The sequence below is a fragment of the Apaloderma vittatum genome, unplaced genomic scaffold (assembly GCF_000703405.1).
Source record: "Apaloderma vittatum isolate BGI_N311 unplaced genomic scaffold, ASM70340v1 scaffold11538, whole genome shotgun sequence".
Classification (NCBI taxonomy): domain Eukaryota; kingdom Metazoa; phylum Chordata; class Aves; order Trogoniformes; family Trogonidae; genus Apaloderma; species Apaloderma vittatum.
The window spans coordinates 268,374-287,392 of NW_009731360.1; the positions used below are offsets into that span (position 1 = coordinate 268,374).

The following is a 19,019-nucleotide window of genomic DNA, read 5'->3' on the forward strand; positions in this document are numbered from 1 at the left end:
GAAGGCATTAACACTTACTGTGGAAGCAGATAACTAAAACATGAGAGCTTTTTGCTTGCAGCCATTGACATTGATTCTGCAGCTGCTGCCTGTTCTCAAGATAGCAGGTTCCCAATAAGAAATTAGTGTGGTGGCTCTCATTCCATTTCTCAACTCACAGACTGCTTGTAATTACTAGATTTGGGAATCAAGAATTCCTGAGCCACAGAAATGGATTTAGTCCTATTGTATGAAGGAGAGGTCAGGAAAAATGCTGACCAGGTGACATGGAAAGGCTTGCCCTTGCTTGTTCTTTAGATAAACAGCTTCACTCATGGATCTTGAATGAGTATTAAATCAATATTATTATTTTTAAGCATAAGCTTAAGTTTATGCATAAGCATGAACATGCATATGCAAAACAATTTGAAATACTCAATTTTTGTGATAGGATATATACCAGCACAAAAGACTGCAGCTAGGAAATCGTGTAAAAATGCTAATTATGCCTAAGTCAAAAATACAACTATCAGCATGATTTGTGGTCAACTGTTTAATTAATCTTAGTATTAATAAAGTTACAGAAAATCAATGTGTCAAAAGGACTTGAAAGGATTACCAACTACTCCGGACAAATTAGCAACACTTCCATGCCTAGAGCACATGAAAGCACAAAGATGTTTAATTAAACTATTTACCAGTGAGGAATTTAAATCACTATAAATATTATATTTTTAGTACATTTCTTCCTCAGATTGAAAGCACTTAGGAGTAAATAATATGCAGTTTCCCAACGGCATTTTTTTAAAGGAAGGAATGCAAAAAATGTTGCAGTTAAACCCACTAAATGAAGGTGAAGTCAGGAACAAAAGAACGTAACATGGCATTTAAAATTAGAGGACTGGGAAATAATTCAACTCCAAAGTAACAAAAGATGTTACAAAACTGCAAGGAAAGGGGAAGAAGAAGATTTATAACATGAAGGTCAAATGGTCACTCAGGCCCCATGCACACTGGGCTTCAATGAACTGCTATTGTTTCTTGTGAAAATGTCAATACCTATAAAAATAAACCTCACTGTTCACTGAATCCTTGTCGGTAAATAAGTCTGTTTTCCCCCCTCCTAACCCTTGTCTAATTTTTCTGACTTTATTTAATAGACTCTCTAATAGTGCCACTGCCTCAGCATGAATTTGGACAAGATGGTTTCCTTCTCTGTGACTCAGCTTCCCCTTTCCTAAACGGCAATTAAATACTTAGCACCCTTCTAGAGTTGCACTGAGAAGCGACCTTACCCATGATAATACAGCATCCTCCGGCAATGCAAAGGAATCACCCTTTTCAGTACTCTTAGAAACAGCTTCCCTATGGCAGGAGTACCCTACTTATCTCTCTGTGGGACTTACCGAAAGCCAAAATGAACGTGACTGAAAGCTTTCTATTGAGTTAATGGATTTTGAGTATCAGTCATCTGACGTGAAATCACTCCGGTTTTGTTTTGCTGGACTGGCTTAACGCTCTTCTAGTCTTTCGTTGACTTGTCCTGCAGAGCAAAGAAATGCTCTCTGATGCAGGCAATACCCACTGGTGCATAGATTGCCTGCTGCTGAACTTGGCCAACAGCCCCCTGGGGGACTTGAAACAAATGCTGCTGCATTTCACAGCACCTAGAACTAAAGGTTAAAATAGTTCTGGAAACAGAGCTGCTATTGACTGCAGTTTGAACAAAAGGACTAAGTCCTGTCCTGCCTTTTAGCACTTGACAAGTAAGGGTCTTGGGAAAGGAGAGACCAGCCAAAGAGAATTTTGTGCCTGCTGAGTCAACACACATGTAACATCATCCCGTCAAGGCTGGCTTAAGACCAATTTCCAAATGCGTTTGGAAAAGTTCAAGTGTTGCCCTGAAGGTGCGCTGCAGTGAGAAGACAAGCACACAAATTAAGATGCACCTCGTAGAAGAGCAATGGGCTCTCCCCACCAGGTAGAGGACAGAGTGGACTCCAAAGCAAGGAATGCTTCAGAGCAAGGTGTGTCAATATTTCAGTGCCAAGTAAAACCAAAAGGGTCTAGATCTGTCTGAAGTCCTTATTCCCACTCACACCTATTGTGCCGAACGTCTGCTACCTCATCTATAACGAGTGCGATAACTATGACCCCAGCCCAATTAATATTTTCATAATGTTTCTTTAAAAATTATGTAGTGCTGAGCAAGATACTAACAGCATCCTTTAGAACAGTAAGATTTAACACGGGCTCTTCCCCAAAACATACCGAAAATTACCAATGCTTACTGACCCAGACTTGGGTTTTCAGCTACAGACTCATCTATCAATTCACCATCATGTGAACAGCAGCCACATTTGTTTACTAACCTCTGCAAACATCCAAGACTCTGCACAACACTTCAAAAGTTCGAGTGCCACACCAAAAAAATTAATGTTCCTTTCTTGAATGCTAATTTAGTTCACCAAAAAGGAAAAGAAGGGGGAAAACGATCAGTGGATTAGATTGCAGAAATAGTACTGCCTTTCAAAGAACGTTTCTATTCAGGTCTTTTTCCAATGTATACAGTGGTTCCAGCTAAGAGGCCAGTAACCTGCCCTTTCGGATTTCCACTTCACCATTGTGAAATCTGATGCGTTATTAGTATTATTATGGGTTCAACTACACAACCTTGAACCCGTCAGGTAAACTCCAGGAACAAAAATCTAAAGGCATCAATTTTAGTGATAGCAAATAAGCTGAATGTTTGTTCTAACCATAGCAGGAAATTTCTGAAGCTCAGTTGCCTTTGACAGATAGGGGAGGGGAAGAAGGGAAGAGCAGAAGGGGATCGCTGTTTTTTTCCCTTGAAATTGAGATTTCTCAGAACTCAACATTTTTCTATGCTTTAGGCACAACTTTTCCAATAACAGGCTGCAGAAAGGCTTGTTCTGAAGGGTGCGTTAGATTCGAAACTGAATGCTACTCCAGAAACCACATGGGACAAAAGTGAAGGGGCTTAAGGGATAACCTGTCAAAATCATTAGGTTTTCTCACTTCTTCTCTATCCATCCTGAAACTAATATTTAATTCTTTCTTCTAAACATTGTATTTCCATATAACATCAAATTTTCCATATAATCAAAATACTGGAGGATGTATTTTGAAAATATTTCCTGTTTCTGTGGTAGATAAGGGCATGCTTTTTGCAAGTAACATATAATATTTGACTTGTTGCTTAGAGAAGCCAAAGGCAAAATAAATTCTGTGAACATATTACACATTATCACTGAAAAGGGGATAAAAGCACCATCCAGTATTCAAACATCACGCAGAACTGCACAACTCCACAGTAAAATCTGGAGATGGACTCTTTTTATGGAGTAAAAACATCTGTCCGCACAGCTTAGCAAATAAAGGGGAGGATGTTTGCATATAGGTTGCACTACATTTTGGCAGAATGTGCTGTTGACGTAGGCTGGGTGGCCAGACAACTTTTCATACTACTTCTTGAAAAGATGACCCTAGGGCAAAAGGGGTCTAGACATTCTCAAGTCTGAAGGAAGGGTCTTCATTTAGCAAAAGGGCCATGAGTAATACATGCAAATAGAGGAATCAAAATCTCTTGGCACTCTCACTTGCAAAGGCTTTTTTTAAGCTTTATTATATAATTAGTGAGTATTTGTAGGAAATAAAAAAAAAAAACCTCAAAATAGAACATTCAAGCCCAGTAGTGACTACAAAGAATGAGGCAACTTGTTCTTTGAATGACTGCAGAATTTTAAAAAATTTTCAGTGTCCCATGCAGCCCCAAGGAAAAGACTGCAAAATGAGGGATATCTTTTTAAATGGTTATCATAGATATTAAAGGCCAGGAATCCTTATCATGATCATTGTGATCGTCTTCAGAAAAAATGCCAATACTATGGAAAAAAGACATGAGACTCAACTATACTGTTTCCTCTACATGATTAATGTAGTTAATACAGATACTTTATAGCTCAACATGAAACAGCATTTGTTTATTTAATTGAATGGCAGTGCAACATAGAAATTATATACTGTAGTTTCAAACTACAGAAAATCACATACATGCATTTTCAAAATGATACCAAAGAACAGAAGTAGTCCATCAAATATAAAATCATGAGATTTTTGGTCATCTATAATGGCCCAAAAAGCAAGAAACTAAATAATGCACTTCAAAGCAAACTACCAAACTGGTGTGTCAGAAGAACACAACCCAAGAGAATTTATCTTTCAAAAGCAAGCAGGGTAAAAACCTGTGGAAGTCAATAAAAAGCTTTAAATCAGTAGATTCCAGTAAATGAGAACATCTGGAACAGCAAATCTTGCTGCCATTTTCAGAATGGACAAGACTGTAATTTACCTGAGAACTGACAAACAACCTGTCACTGTCACAGGAAGAGTCTGAAAGAAGCTTCCTATTCAAGGGTAACTTTTCTTACCAAAACTGCCTTTCACTCAACAAATTAATTAACATTCAGAGCTCAAAGCTCTAGGAATAGGTGACCAGAAAACCACTAATGAACCTTTCTTGGTGAACACAGGTTCACGTTATTGCTAGGCTGACTAACCCGTTACAAAATACCATGGGATGAATCTCAAAACATCAGGTCTTTTTCTTATGTGATGCTGAATATAACGTATTAAAATAGTCACAACTTAATTTTAAAGCCTGCCTCAGAATTTAATAGCATTGCAGACTTCATGCAGAATATTATTTTAGTCAGTCTGTCTCTGTGACTGCATTTTCTATGCAAAGAGCACAGCTTCCAACACAGCAGCTTCTTACTGATAACCATGGGAAGTTCCTGCTCCACAGTTCTCATGATCAGAAATGGGAAACATTATTCAAAAATTGGTTTGGGGAAAAAAAAGGTGCAGCAGCAGCAGAACAGTGCAAATTAGTCTAATTTGAGAAAGATGCAGGGTTGTAAGAAAAAAACCTGGAAGTTGCATATTTAAAAATCACCAACGAATTTAATTTTGCTCAATCCAAATTGACCTAGCATTTCAATATTCAATTCATTTCTTTTTATAAAGATAAACCTCTCAACGCCAAATTGAAATATTTCAATCGGCTTAAAAATTGTTCCTGACTTACAGCCTCCACATATCACTACTTTCCACCTTTTGGAAGCCACCAGAGCGCAGCAGCCAGCCACCAAGGCCACCCAGCACAGACCCACCCAGCAACACACAGAGTCTGCTCAACAGCAGATGACGACTTTGTACCTTGATGAATTAGACTCAGACTTCCCAAAACACGACATGTCCTGCTCTGTGGAATAGCTCTGCTTTTATGTCAGCAGCGTATAAAATATGTGCAATGCTGTGCACACGCCTTAAGCGCTTACATTTGTAACTTGTTAACCCTTGTCTTGAACCCCTTAGAGTCTGACCTCAGATACACAAACTTCAGTTGTAATCAGAACACCAACTCATCACCAACCATCTCAGGCTTTCAGATTTCTCCCCAAATCCACGGTTCAATAACAAGATAATTTCTCTCTTATTTTGTTTGAATAGAGAGGAATAAATTTTAAAAACTAATAGCTAGAAGCTCTTTCACTTGTGTCTGCTATCCATTGGTGCCAGAATGAGAGGGGAACTAGTTAAGTATTGCTGAATGGTTTGATTTTATTATTTTGGCTTTTTACTTTTTTAAGATTCATGAAAGAAGCCTGCATAAACATAATGCAAGATACAAAAACAGTATTAAAGCTTCTATTGCACAATAATTATTTTAAAGACATTTATAATATACATTTCTAGACATAACAGGCAATGAACCAAATTTCTCTTCACCTATGTTACATACGTGCTGTGCTTTTTAAAAGTGATGTCAAAAAAGAAATAATTTTAGTAACGTAATAAACCTGCAAGAAACAGTTATCTCACTCATTCTATTATCTTGCTCTTATACTCGCTCTGTATTTTTTTTTTGTGCACACGCTTTAAATTAATGTTCACCCATTACTGTCAAGCAACTTGTCTTACTACTTCACACTTTTTCTGTAAATCACAAAGACCCTGCTTTCTAAAGCACTTGCATGCCTAATGATAGTGCCTTGCTGGAAGGAAAGGAACATTAGGAAATTAGTAGTGCATATATGGAAAGCAAGTGTCAGATTATCAAAAACACTTTCCTCATCACTGTGAAGGCCATTGCCTCACACAGCACACACATTTAGAACAAAATAAGGGCTGAAACTTTTCTGACATGATAGATTGTAAAAGATCAAGAAAAATACAAAAGTTTACTCAAAAGACACAGATTATGTAGAAATAATGACTCTCTGAGCAAAATAAAAATCAGTTTCCTGACAACCACTCAGTATCAGCCTCTCTCAAGAGGTGGGCAGGACCCTCCCACAGTTTTTATAAACTACATAATCTTAGCTACAAGGTGTGCTGTCATCACCAAAGTCAACATTTCCTATGATCTTCCCTGAGGATAACACATGCATTACAAGGTAATTATTCCTGGCTAGAAATCATTCTCCTATCGAATACTCCTGTGCCATCTTTCCACCTGAGAAAATAGCTCACCCAACACAATTCTAAACATGGCATTGTGTCAAGCTGACTTATTTCCATTTCAGTAAATCTGCCTGGTATTTTCCAACTTTGCCAGACAGGTGCACCATCCCAATAATCCTGAAATCAGCCTTCCTGTAGCATTGTGATTGAAAGATGTTCTCCAGTTAGGTTAGTTGGGCTGAACGTTTCAGCAGCTCCTCACACATTGCCAGAGAAGGTCCCTTAAAAGCCTCTAGAAGGAAATGAGACCTACCTACATTCTGCTGAGAGTTTCTACTGCTCATTTTGCTGACAGGTTTTAAAAAGGAATCCTCAGATTTATTGTCTATTGCTATCACACTTGTTTTCTTTTCTAAATAACATGTCATAATCCTGGAGACATTAACTCTCAGTATTAACGACAACAATTTCCAAACCACCTCAAAATAACTGCTTTTGATGACTTCATACATATTTAGTTTTGCTTTAACATATTTGTCTCAGCCCTGCCCAGAAAGCTTCTCCTGGATAATCTCTCTTGTTTCATTCCACTGACCAGTTTCAAACCACAGGTAATAAAACGTTATTTCTTCTCACTACATGTCTGATATGATCTCAGCCTTTACACCTCACGCCCAAGCCACCCGTGGGACATGAAGGGACAGCGTGCTGGTGGACATCAGCACTCAGGGTGCGCACCACAGGGCTTCTTGAGCCACCTTCCAAGTTAATTCCAAAGGGCCCATGCATAGGAAAAGTACCTCATACCACATTTACCTACCTCACTTGTGCCTAAATTTCGTGCCACTAAAGGGTCGGCTAGTAAGAGGCATTTCATATGGCACAGGGACTAACGAGAAGCTGAGAAATACACACAACACAGAGTGTAACATTACTACAGTTGTCTATGTTAAGGACCTCACCTGTACAGGAGAAATCATCCACACGGACATATCCCATGACACAGTCACAACGATAGGATCCGGGCAAGTTAACACAGACAGTATTAGCGTGACAATAATGCATCTTGGCAGCGCACTCATCAATATCTGCAGGGAAAAACCACCAAGGCAAGTTACAGTCAGGCTTAGTAAAATTTATAACGTGACACAATATTAGAAGAAAATAAATTCCATTTAAAAGTCCAAAGGTAATCTGGTTTAACTGTAGCATTAAAGAACTAGGCAAAGTTAGGAGAAAAATACTCCTTAAATTAGGAGTAAAATTCCAATATCATAGTAATAGGTTCTTTTCACTGTCCTTCATGAAACTTTTAACTCCAAAAAAATAACACATACATTTGTGGTTTTTTCTACAACGATGCCAAAAGATAAAAAACAGATGCAGATTTTTCAAACACATAAAATAGTAGCAGAAATACACAACACTGAAAATCTTAAGTCCGTGTCATCAGTAAACTTAGGCATGGAGACATCATGACTCCGTACAGCATGATAAATCCACTGCTGCTGCAGGACTTCCTGAGCAGTGCTCTGTGCCACTTCTACATCCTGCACACAGAAAAGATAGAGCCAAATGCCTGAGCTCATTTGAAGCTCTACATCATGCGAATAGGAAAAAAAAGATGACTAAGGAGCAGTAGAAACTTGACCCCGTACCTCTGTTTGCTTGAGCAATCTCTACTGCAAATCCAAAATTCAAAACTGTTTTCACAACAGTCAATCAAACCCATCATTTACTTGCCTATTTAAATATCCCAAAGCTCTGTGATATTGTAAACTGTAAAATCTTCTCGCTTCCTTCCCCACAAAACCAGATATTATATTAAAGAATTCTCTTTATTTTGTTCTCAGCAGAACAGATTTTCCGCTTAGTAGCACAGATTTTACATAAAGTAATTCATGGCTTTCAAAAGATTAATACTAGTGTTACATACGTCCACACAAAGAAAGATGAATCAGACTCATTTTTTCCCCCTCTTATTTTCTCCTTGTTATTGATTGCTCACACTCAAGAAAGGTATAAATTGACAACACAGCTGAAGAATTTCCTCAGCCGATGGGGTACAGATGAGTTGGTCACACCACAGCCCAGTGTCCTACCACATCCTTGTGCACAGCCACCTGTGGAGACCAAGACACAACCTCCCTTCTCCCTCACCACATAGTGCTTATGGAGACACAACCAACGTGCTACAAGGGCATGGAGAGTTAGGGGTTAGCTCCATAACACCAGGATCTAACTCCAGAAGGGGAGGGAGATGGCAGTTGTGCAGGTGCTGAGTTCTTGGTCGCCTAAATTTGAGTATCCTGTTTAACCTTCATAAACCATAGTAGCTGCAGTTGAGATATATCCACATTTTCCAGCCTCTCAAAATGAAACACATGCCAGCTATGCTCACACTTTCTACACTACAGACATCTGTCCAGTAGAAACTACTAGCTAAATCACTTCATGTTGGCCACCAAACAGCCGTCAGTTGGCAGTGATTTCTGACTGCTGCCAACTTGCACTGAATTAGAAATGATGGCCTGGAGGCAGAAGACTTTGTATACTGCTGCAAACACCTTGAACTATCTCATTCCTGCATTTCTGTTATTTCTGTTGCAGTGCCACTTGATGAAATGAATTTTAAAAAAGTCAGAGGCATCACTATACGGAAGATGAAAGCCAAGAAAAAATCCTCCCACATGTCTTGTTATCACACCACTGAGTGCTAGAGCCACTTGGGAAACACTCAGGTGTCGACGTGTGTTCACACTGTTCTGCTTTCAGCCTCTTTTTAATAGGCTTTTGGAGCATAGCTTTGAGGAGTTTTGTTCTTGCATATCTAATAATTTTCTAGCATAAAAGGGAAAGAAATAAAAAGATGTCTGAAAAGAAAGCAAGAATGTCAAAACAGCAACCAATTCACCTGAAAATTAACCTTATGCATTACCATCTATCTTCAGCTTCCTCACTGAATTCACTGAACAACAGTTTTCCTCTTTCTTTCCCCAAGGGGAAGTGAGAGGATTAGAAGTCTCAAAGGTGAAGGAATTTGAACTTTGATTCATTGCAAGCAAGGCCCACACTACCATAACACAAAATACAAGAATACCCAGAAATAAAAAGAAAATTCACAACCTATATGAAAAGATCACCGTGAGAGAATTTCTTTAACAGTGATGACTTCACTACAAATAGAGGAACTGAGAACAATTGACATTGGGTTGCTGCCGAAGTTCTTGAGTTCGAAAAGGTCTGAGCCAAGCCTAACAAAGGAAGCAGAAGAAACAAAAGATCCGTCTCTTCAAACTTTGCTCATTTACTTAACTCTCAATCTGTCTTGGTGCATCTTCCATAAACTATTTAAGTATTTCACATTTTCTTTACTTTTGCAGTATTAGCCTTCTACTAATACACACATTTCCTTTATGAAGAAAAATACCAAGAGGTCAAAGCTGGCAATAGTATTTTCTTATTAATACCTGTAGGGCAATGCTAAAGCTGTTGTTCCGGACTACAATTCTACAAATTCTTGTAAAAGGTTAGGTATTCATCACAAAGAGCTTTGGGTTTTTACTTAATATTGTTAGAGCAAAATCCATAAAGCACACAGTGGTATGTATCAGCTCAGTTGTAATGGAACTCAAATTGTGATTCATGTGTATAGATTGCTTGTCGCATTTGAAATATTAGAGCTCATCTTCCAGTGGTCTTTTGAGGTGATAAAAATTCATGATTTATGTTTTGCTCTAGACTGGTGAAGTAGTTTGTTTTTCTTTTAAAAAGGTATACTTATGGTCTTTAAAATGAGACTTGACACAGCATAATGATCATTCACGTATCACCAGCTCCCATCTACATAAGCTAGCTCTTTGCAACAATAAAGACATTTGGGCTTCAGCTTTTCAGTAAGGACCATTACATTACAGGGTGGGTTGGTTTGGTGAGCAAGTGCTATTCTACTGTGCTCCAGTGTTTCCTTAACAGTGAAATAGGGTTCACTGCCTAGGCAGAGCTCTCTTTACTGCAGTACTCACCTACACTACAGCTAATCACTTATCCCCACTACTCCTTGCAGTTCTTAAATGGTGTTTGTGAACTTATAGGAGAAATACACACATTATTTTTTATTATTTGTGCCGCTGCACTCAGCAATGCTATGAGTACACTGGGACAAACCACAAGTATCTCAGTGGAGCTACCTGCTTAGCACCTGACAAGCTTCTTGGTGAACAGCAGACACTCATATCAACCAACCAAGCCAAACAAGATGGGATGGAAAGACAACATAAATCGTGTTCAACCCATGGCCAGTGAGAGGTTTTCTCCTCTGCAGATGTACTTTACAAACTACTTCACTCTTTTCACGTCTTACTTGGAAACCTATTCATAAAAACATAACATTTAAATATTACAATGAGACACGAATTCACAACTAGAGAATCTGTTCATTGTTTGTCCCTTTCGGCAAGTCACATCAAACAAAGTCAAACTCTGCTGCAAAAAAGGGCACAGTTCCTGTTAATGGCAATGGGAGTTTTGTCCATTCACCCAAAAGGTGAAATGCACCTACTAGTTTCTAAACCATTAGTTCTATAACAAATACGGGTGAACAATTTTGAAACTAAGCATGTTCTGTCTGTGGAATTGCCGTTGACTGTTGGTATGCGTTTAATAATAATCTATTTGGACATTAGCAGTATCATCACGTATTGCTTGGGGCTTCATAGTTAAAACTACTGAAAGACCTTAAGATTCAAATCAAATCAAAATAAAACTATGAAGTACTCCAGAGCACTAACAGCTGATGTATTTGGAAATCTGCTACCAGTATCAAATCAACTACATCATCTGCAACCGCATCCCACTATTACTCCCTTTATAGTTGTAGAGCATATTTTCCCAAACTTAATTCTAATTTTCAACCACTCTGTAAGGAAGCAAAGACAGAAAATCAAAGACAGGAGAAAAAAAAAATAAATAAAAGAGGACAGCTTTGCAGAAAGCTCTGATCTCTAATTCATGACTCCCAACTAGAAAACATTATTAATGGGGGGGTAAATTACCCTACCCTGTTTTTATTCAGGGTAATACCATATATTGACTTGAACTATATTAAAAGTTAGTCTAAATAGTCCGGATTTTCTTTAAAATGTAAAATCCACCTGTGTTGCTATTTAGAAAATATCAAATCTAATAATATTTTCACAAGCTGATGGAACCACATAAATGAAGTTTCCAAAACAGTGGAGCACAGTAGAGCATAAGAAAGGTCCTAAAATTTTAGTCACCCAATGCTGATGCAAAGAAAGAAAACATGCTGTTTTCACTCCACTGACTTAGCAGCTCCATGTGCATTATATTTTTTTGTTCACCAAATTCTCCCCGATTCTGTCCTCTCCTGCTCTTTAGCTCCTTTCCACTGCCAGATTCACTTGAGCTCTGCTTGCCTTCTATTTTTAACCCTTCCAGTGCCTGTGGTCTTTCATGCATGTCTAACATACTCCATACCTGGTTTTTACCTTTAGCACAGGATTGATTTCTGAAACTGTGCAATACAACCCTCAAGGAGCCATAAAGCATTAAACAGTAGGAGTCAGCAAATCCCTGTGAGCTGGCAGCAGCTCAGCCTTCCCCAGATGCCTAAGTAAGAAGAGACTAATTATTGGCTGCAAATGTTTAGGCTAGCCTTAAAACCATTTACCAACTTGGACTACAAGGCAGCAGTGCAAACACAGGTGACTCTCACCATTCCTCTGACTTTGAGGGACAGAGCTGCTGCCCAGTCAAAGGCAAGGAAAAAAACCCAAAACAAAAGCACATAAGCCAAAGGAAAATTTCCCTTTCAATAAGGCTGAGAAACATTATCCTAACACTGTTAAGTAACTAACTAGATAAAAACATCTCCATAAGCTAGGGCTGGTGTAGCATGACCTGGTAATCCATAACCAATAAAATAACTATCAATATAATAAAAAAAAACGCAAATAAATATTTAAAAACACACACTCACATGCAAATCACAACTGAACAGTCATACTTTCTAGTGCAGACTAGCCCCGAACTAACGTAACACCCGTGAGAAGGACAAAAATAAAATTTCAAGTGAGGTTACCCTCCTCTCCTTTATTTCAGTACTGTTATTCTTGAAGTCTTTCACACCCTAGAAAACAACTGGTCATTCTTGAACAAAGATCACAACATTAGCACCCTTTGCTACCTACATCTCTGCTACATTAGTACACAGTTCACCCAGCAGTCAGACAGGAAAGTTTTTGCTTACTAAAACCGGCTCTGGTGAAATTCAGCCTTAAACTTTAAAATCTTGCCTAGGTACAAGATAAGCTTCCCTTCTCCATCCTTGTTAATGCTCACAATAACACACAAATCATTAGTCTCTTTACTTTAGGTTTTGTCTTAAAAAATGACAATATAAAAATAAGATTCTCCAACGATGTGACCAACTCTTTGGAGCCAGAATATTTCAAGTACAGTCATTTTGGTCATCATTCCTCAAAATATCACAATCCCATCAGGAAAGACAGCACCAGACTCCAAAGCTTGCTGTCCAGACTATTTAGTGTCCCTCTAAGCGGCATTTTCCTTTCATCATTCTACTAAATTCTGTTCCTCTCTAAGGAAAACTGAAAATTTACAGTTCCAGTCTCCCTTGTGCTTTCTATCATTATGCTGGCAATTTATGATGCATTATTAAATGTCTGCGTGGTTGGTTTGGGCGAATAGTTCCCCAGAGCCTTGAGATCTCTTAGGACAAAAACAGTTTATTTAAATTGAACTTTTTTGTAAAAGATCATTTAAATCAGTTTGAAATCTACTGCTGATGTGATAGCGTTAGAGAAAATACAAGTAATACGGTGTTGTTTTTAACAGAAAGGAGCTGCTTTCTTAACACTAAGTGAACAACTCCACTCATTTGATAAATACATTAATAGAAAATGTTCAGAGACTTATAAATATTATTTTTTTAAAAAATGTTTGCAGCCATAGCTCTTAGGGATGGTTGATAACTTATTCATAAGGTATCTCTGACAGTTACAAGTAAGTTATTTTAAAAAATACGCAGTCAGAATTCACATATGATAATGCCACTTAGCGAACACAGATTAAAAATAATCACAAAAAGCAGAACGAAACATTTAGGGGAACAGGTTTTGGCAAACAGCAGCAGCTCAGTCATTTGCTCAAACATGCCAAAGCAACCAGCAATAACAAGATTCCTCTTGTATAATAGCAGCCACTATGATGTTTAGAACTTAACTGAAGTTAAGTTCAGAAAGATTGTTTTATCCAGGATTATTCAAGCTTTTTATTTTTCCTTTTTAATTATTCATTGAAAATATACTGATATTTGTATTTAGAACGCACAGCAGCAGAACAGGCTACTAAGCCTGAGTGAGCGTGAAGACTTTTCTTTAGAGATGTTGCTTAATTTGTGCTTCCGCTAAGTCGCTTCTGAGAGGCAATGTAGCAAGCTACTTCTCAGTTTCGGAGTCTGTCTAGCCCGCAACATTCAGAACTCTTCCCCAAGTCAGTGCCAGTGATCCTGCCCTCCAGCTACCCTCTGGCCTCTTGGACTCAATCAATGCAGATCAGTATCTTTGAAGACACTCTACTATAAGGGTTTTGTGGATTTTGAGGAACATTCATTATGTCTTCTCATCAACATTGTGGCAGAGAGGTTCTTCATCATCCCCAGATATTTTAACATACTCAGGAGTACCAGCAGCTATTTCAAGAAAGAGTTCTTGATGACCTGGTGTCCATCAGGAAAAAAAACCCCACTTTTATGTCCTCTTGAGCTGTACTAAGCCCTCTGAAAAGCAAAGAGTAAGATGTGACTACTGCTGATTATAATAAAACCACTTCAACTAAAATAGAGTTCATCTGCAATAAGCTGGTGCTGGCCCTACAGCAGTTGTTGGCTCTCAGACCTGTGCAGTAGCAAGCCTGTAACAGGAGTAATTCTGCACTCTTGGGTTGAGAGTACCCAGAGGATTTCATGGATTACAGAACTATCACTGTATCCCTCATGAACAGGACTACATAATGAACCAGCAGAGAACTGTGCCATCTCTATCTATAGACAGAGCAATATTCTTGACAATATTGCCAAGGACACGGTGATAGGTAAGAGATGAATTCAGAGAAAGATAAAAAAATAAACTCTGAAAAAGAATGCAATCTTTTCTTATTAAAACGTGAATTTAGAAACAAGCTCATGTAGCTTTAAGACCCATAATGGTGTTAGCTTGTTCTTTCATAATTGTTTTGTCTTAAAAACAGCTCAAAAGCTGTTTGCTGTTCTTTTTTACTATTTTTACAGGTCATGTGTTCAGCAGTTTACATTATAAGCTCTTTCATTCATCACTCATAGTTATTCAAAGTTATGAAATAAACATATTTGTATGTGCTACCCGTCTCAGAATAGAAGTTTTCTTAAAGCTTCACTGGAAATCTTAATTCTAGATGTGATAAGTAAAACATTGGGGTACCCAAGGTTCATCCTTGTAAACGTAATAAATGTCTGCATGGGTATAGCGACAGGTATCCCAATAAAGAAAACACTGCTTAACTTCACCACAGTAATAACGTTCAGCAGTTCATCTGAAATGAAACAGCACACTAAATACAAAAAGCCAATGGCTCTTGCCATCCTGCTGCAGGCAACAGAATGTGAAAAAAATTATTACATTCCTCCTTGGGCATCCTATATGTCTTACGGGAGATGTTTTGGGAGTCTCTTAGCTGTTTAGGAAAAGATGATGAAAAAACAAGGCTCATCACAAGGCATATGTGGGACAAAGTCTTGCCACCAAAAGTGGTTTGATAAGCCAAAACATAAATTGTGAGCTATCTGTCAGCACAGCACATCTCCGGGCACTGGGAGCTTTAAAGTTTGGAATTAGCAATTTGACACTGTTCTCTACTACTCTCTTGCTAAAACATGGGGTATGATAACAAGGGGCTGATCTGTGCCATGCTCCTCCATCAACAAAACTGTGAATATCTGTAAAGTCCGTTCCCTTACATAAATGGTGCTCATCAATGCTATACAAGTTGCCTATCCAGGACACCAAGGGAGTTAACCACCTTCCCCTGGCTAGAACCCATGACAGAAACCTCCACAAATTAATACAGGGACAGGAGTAGGAAGAGTTATATACAATAAATATAACTGGACTACTTACTCTTTGTATTTAGTACCATTCTTTCATCCATTTTTCTTCTTCAGATGCTCTTATGTATGAGAATTGGTTCTAAACCTAACTACTTTATGCATGGCTGTTTCCATTACGTATGTCTATGACAAATAAAAGGTTCTGTTACTACTGTTCCCAAATATATTATAGCCCATTAGAAAACAAAGCAATATCATTATCTCATTCTTACAAAAATAGCTCTGTTCCCCAGAAAGATTACATCAATGTATTCCCAAGGTCCTGTTTGCTTTGGCTTTGATTTCACTTATGAAAGAAACTCCTTTTGGATCTCAGTAAGCACTGATGAAATAAATACTGCTGGTGGAAAAGGAATGTCAGATTTCTGTAATAGATTCACCTCCTTATTTATCACTATTTTTCAATCTTTCTAAACGCTCTTAAAGATACCAGTGGATGCTTATATGTGGGAAAGAGAGGAAGGGAATAGGGGAGGGGAGCATTGTTTTTCTCTAATCTTCCATTCACCTCCCTTACCCAAGCAGTATGATACTTTGATACAACTATAAATGTTTTCATTCAGCTAATACCTTACCTTTTCAATCCTTTCTATCTGATTTTACTAATAGCTAACGGTGAACAATGGATTACTGTATCAAAATGAACAATTCTTTCTTCGCTGCTATACTGAGAGCAATTACGTTAAATACCTGGTTCTATCAGGACTCGTCTTAAACCATCGCCCACAATTTTTGCCTCACTGTTCTATTTTTATCCCTAATACTCTTACCTGGTTTGTCTCCTTCTATCTATGTCCTGTGGTATTGACTGGCTTACTCTTTCAAATCCACACAGATGCTATCTTCAAATGATAAATTGTAGAAGGCTACCCATATAATTGATCTAAAAATCCCTGTGCCCACAGCAACCTTTTACTGTGGCATTTTGAAGGACATTGTATCTCTCTGAAAAAATTAAATGCTGATGAAAACGGTATGGGTGGTTTTGTGGGTTTTTTGTTTGTTGTTTGTGTTTTTTTTAGCAGGGAGTGGTGTCTTTACCATGTCTATAAAACCTAGAGTCCCTGGAATACTACTGGTCTTGCATTTTATAATGACTTTTAATATATACTGTTACAATAAGTGAGATGTGTGATATATTAGCAACAAAAACTCACACAAAATTAATACTCCATCATTTTCACACTGAAGTAATTTGTTCACTCGACGACTATTTGTGCAATGCAAAGCAGCACACAAGTAATGGAAAAATATTGTCCCATGCTGTTAAACACTCACTGTGCCCCATTTTCTCTGTTTATGACCTTCACAACACTACTTGCATTTTCCTAAATGTTCTCTCTTAACACTTTTTCAACCATTCATTATTTATCTGCTTCCATCACATCTTGTTCCTCTATCCAACTCTGCTGAAAAATCCACATGGAAACACTGGACTTAAAGTGGCCAACTCACCACCATCGCTAAGCTGACAGCTATGTCTCTTCAGTGTCACACAAGTCAAACCAGGTGGTTTCACATAACAGAACATTTACTGATTTTATTTTCACGGGTCCCAGTTATTCCCTGTTAATCAGTTTCCACAGAGGGTTAGAGACAAATACCTTAGATAAGAAAATTACAGATCATGGTGAAACAGTTTCTTTTCTAGTATCCCTCTAAGTCACTCTAAACATCTTCCTTTGTTCTACATCCTTGCTACACAATCTAGTCTTATTGATTGTGCCTTTTTAAATTAAATTTGATCTATTATGTTAAAATAAATAAGCAAACATCAGCAGAAGAAAACCACTGAATTTTAGATATTACAAATTTTCCCCTATAAACATAACTTTGACATAACTGAGAAGTGCAAGATGCATTTCTCATCCAAGTAAATATGGTAATGAGGTGTGATTTATAGCATTAGTTACTGAAGGAGGCATTTCTTGTTTGGAGATTACAAAAATACTGCATTCCTTCGGCATGACCTGAGGTGAGCTAAACAATAGGGACAGTAAAAGGGGATGGGGGGAGTAATCTAGCAGACAATCATAAAAATACTCTTTACCTGTCACCCTAATTCCTACCTCAAAACTTCACATGAAATTTTATTTTAATTGCTTTGCTTTTGGCTACGAAATTGAACTGTTGATTTCATGCTTTTCCCCTTCAGTCAAAGTTTAGCTGCAGTTAAAAAAAAAAAAGAAATTGGAACATTCAGGTCCGTACTATTTCATTTCTAATAACTCTACATCCGAATTACCATATCTACTATCGTAACAGTGAAACAATGATGTCTTTACTCACATTTCCTTTATCAGTATCAGCTACTGAGGAATTCATTCTCACAGATACCCTCAAGTTCCACCAAGACCAGTGCTCAGAGCATAAAGAACGGAAGGAGCAGAGAGATGCTGACCCAATCCTCTGTGGCCATGAAAGCTAACTGTGAACATGGCTGCAGTTTAGTTGATGTTTTAATGAAAAAAACTGAAAGGGCACATGTCTTCCTGCAAAGAGCCTTACTGCAAACAAGCTTTCTGAGACTCTTCCAGAAGCAGGATTTTAATTTGCAGTGCACAGCACCCTGAGCTTTGGGAGTGGAGGTAAGGAACAGAGGCAGCAGTGTTGTTATTCATGATACTAAATTACTATTTTATTACCAGCACCATTATATACATTTCAGAGCACGTTATCAGCAGTAAGTCCCAATTCTAGCACGACCAAGACAGGTTTTTACCAACTATAAACAGTTCTCTCAAAAACCACCAAAATTTGCTGTGAAATACAGGACTGCAGAGCCGGCACGTGGCAGAAACATGTGCCAGGTTAACAGAATCCTTCTGAAAGTGAAGAGAAAGACACTGAGTTCAATGTGCTTTGAATCAACCTGCGGAACAGTGTGTGTGTGTATGTATGTGTGTATATACACACACTTGCACGTTGCAAAAGGAGATGAATTAACTAAGATCTCACATTGAATGTAGGAAAAAGTGAGTTGAACCAGCATTACTGGTTCCAAATGCTGTGCTCTGTCCCAATTTTTTAAGCTAGACTGAATTTCATTTAAAAGTAAAATAGTAAGCTTTCATCAACAGCAACCATGTTTTACTGTCCCTGGAGAGAACCATTAAGAAAACCATGTGAGCTTTCACTATCAATATAAGGATGGAGACTTCTATAGATACCTAAAATGCATTTTCACCATCTCTATCAAGAAGCAAAATTCTAGCCTGATTTCATTGGTCATTCTACATTAGTTGTAAATAAACTATGAAAAAAATAAAGACAACAGAACTAGACAAGCTGTGGATAGAAAGTCAATATCAAAAGTCAGTGCAAAAGAGTCTTCATCTCCAATGTTTTCCAATACTTTCTCTTC

General features: G+C 38.0%; 1 protein-coding gene across 1 annotated transcript in view; it reads right to left on the reverse strand.

Annotated features, from left to right (window-relative positions):
* The window catches only part of NELL1 (NEL-like 1 (chicken)), a 251,715-nt gene that overhangs the window by 124,330 nt on the left and 108,366 nt on the right, over positions 1-19,019 (reverse strand). The window contains exon 11 of the mRNA XM_009875157.1: positions 7,431-7,556. Coding sequence (XP_009873459.1) covers positions 7,431-7,556 — 126 coding nt within the window. The remainder of the gene's footprint in view (positions 1-7,430; positions 7,557-19,019) is intronic.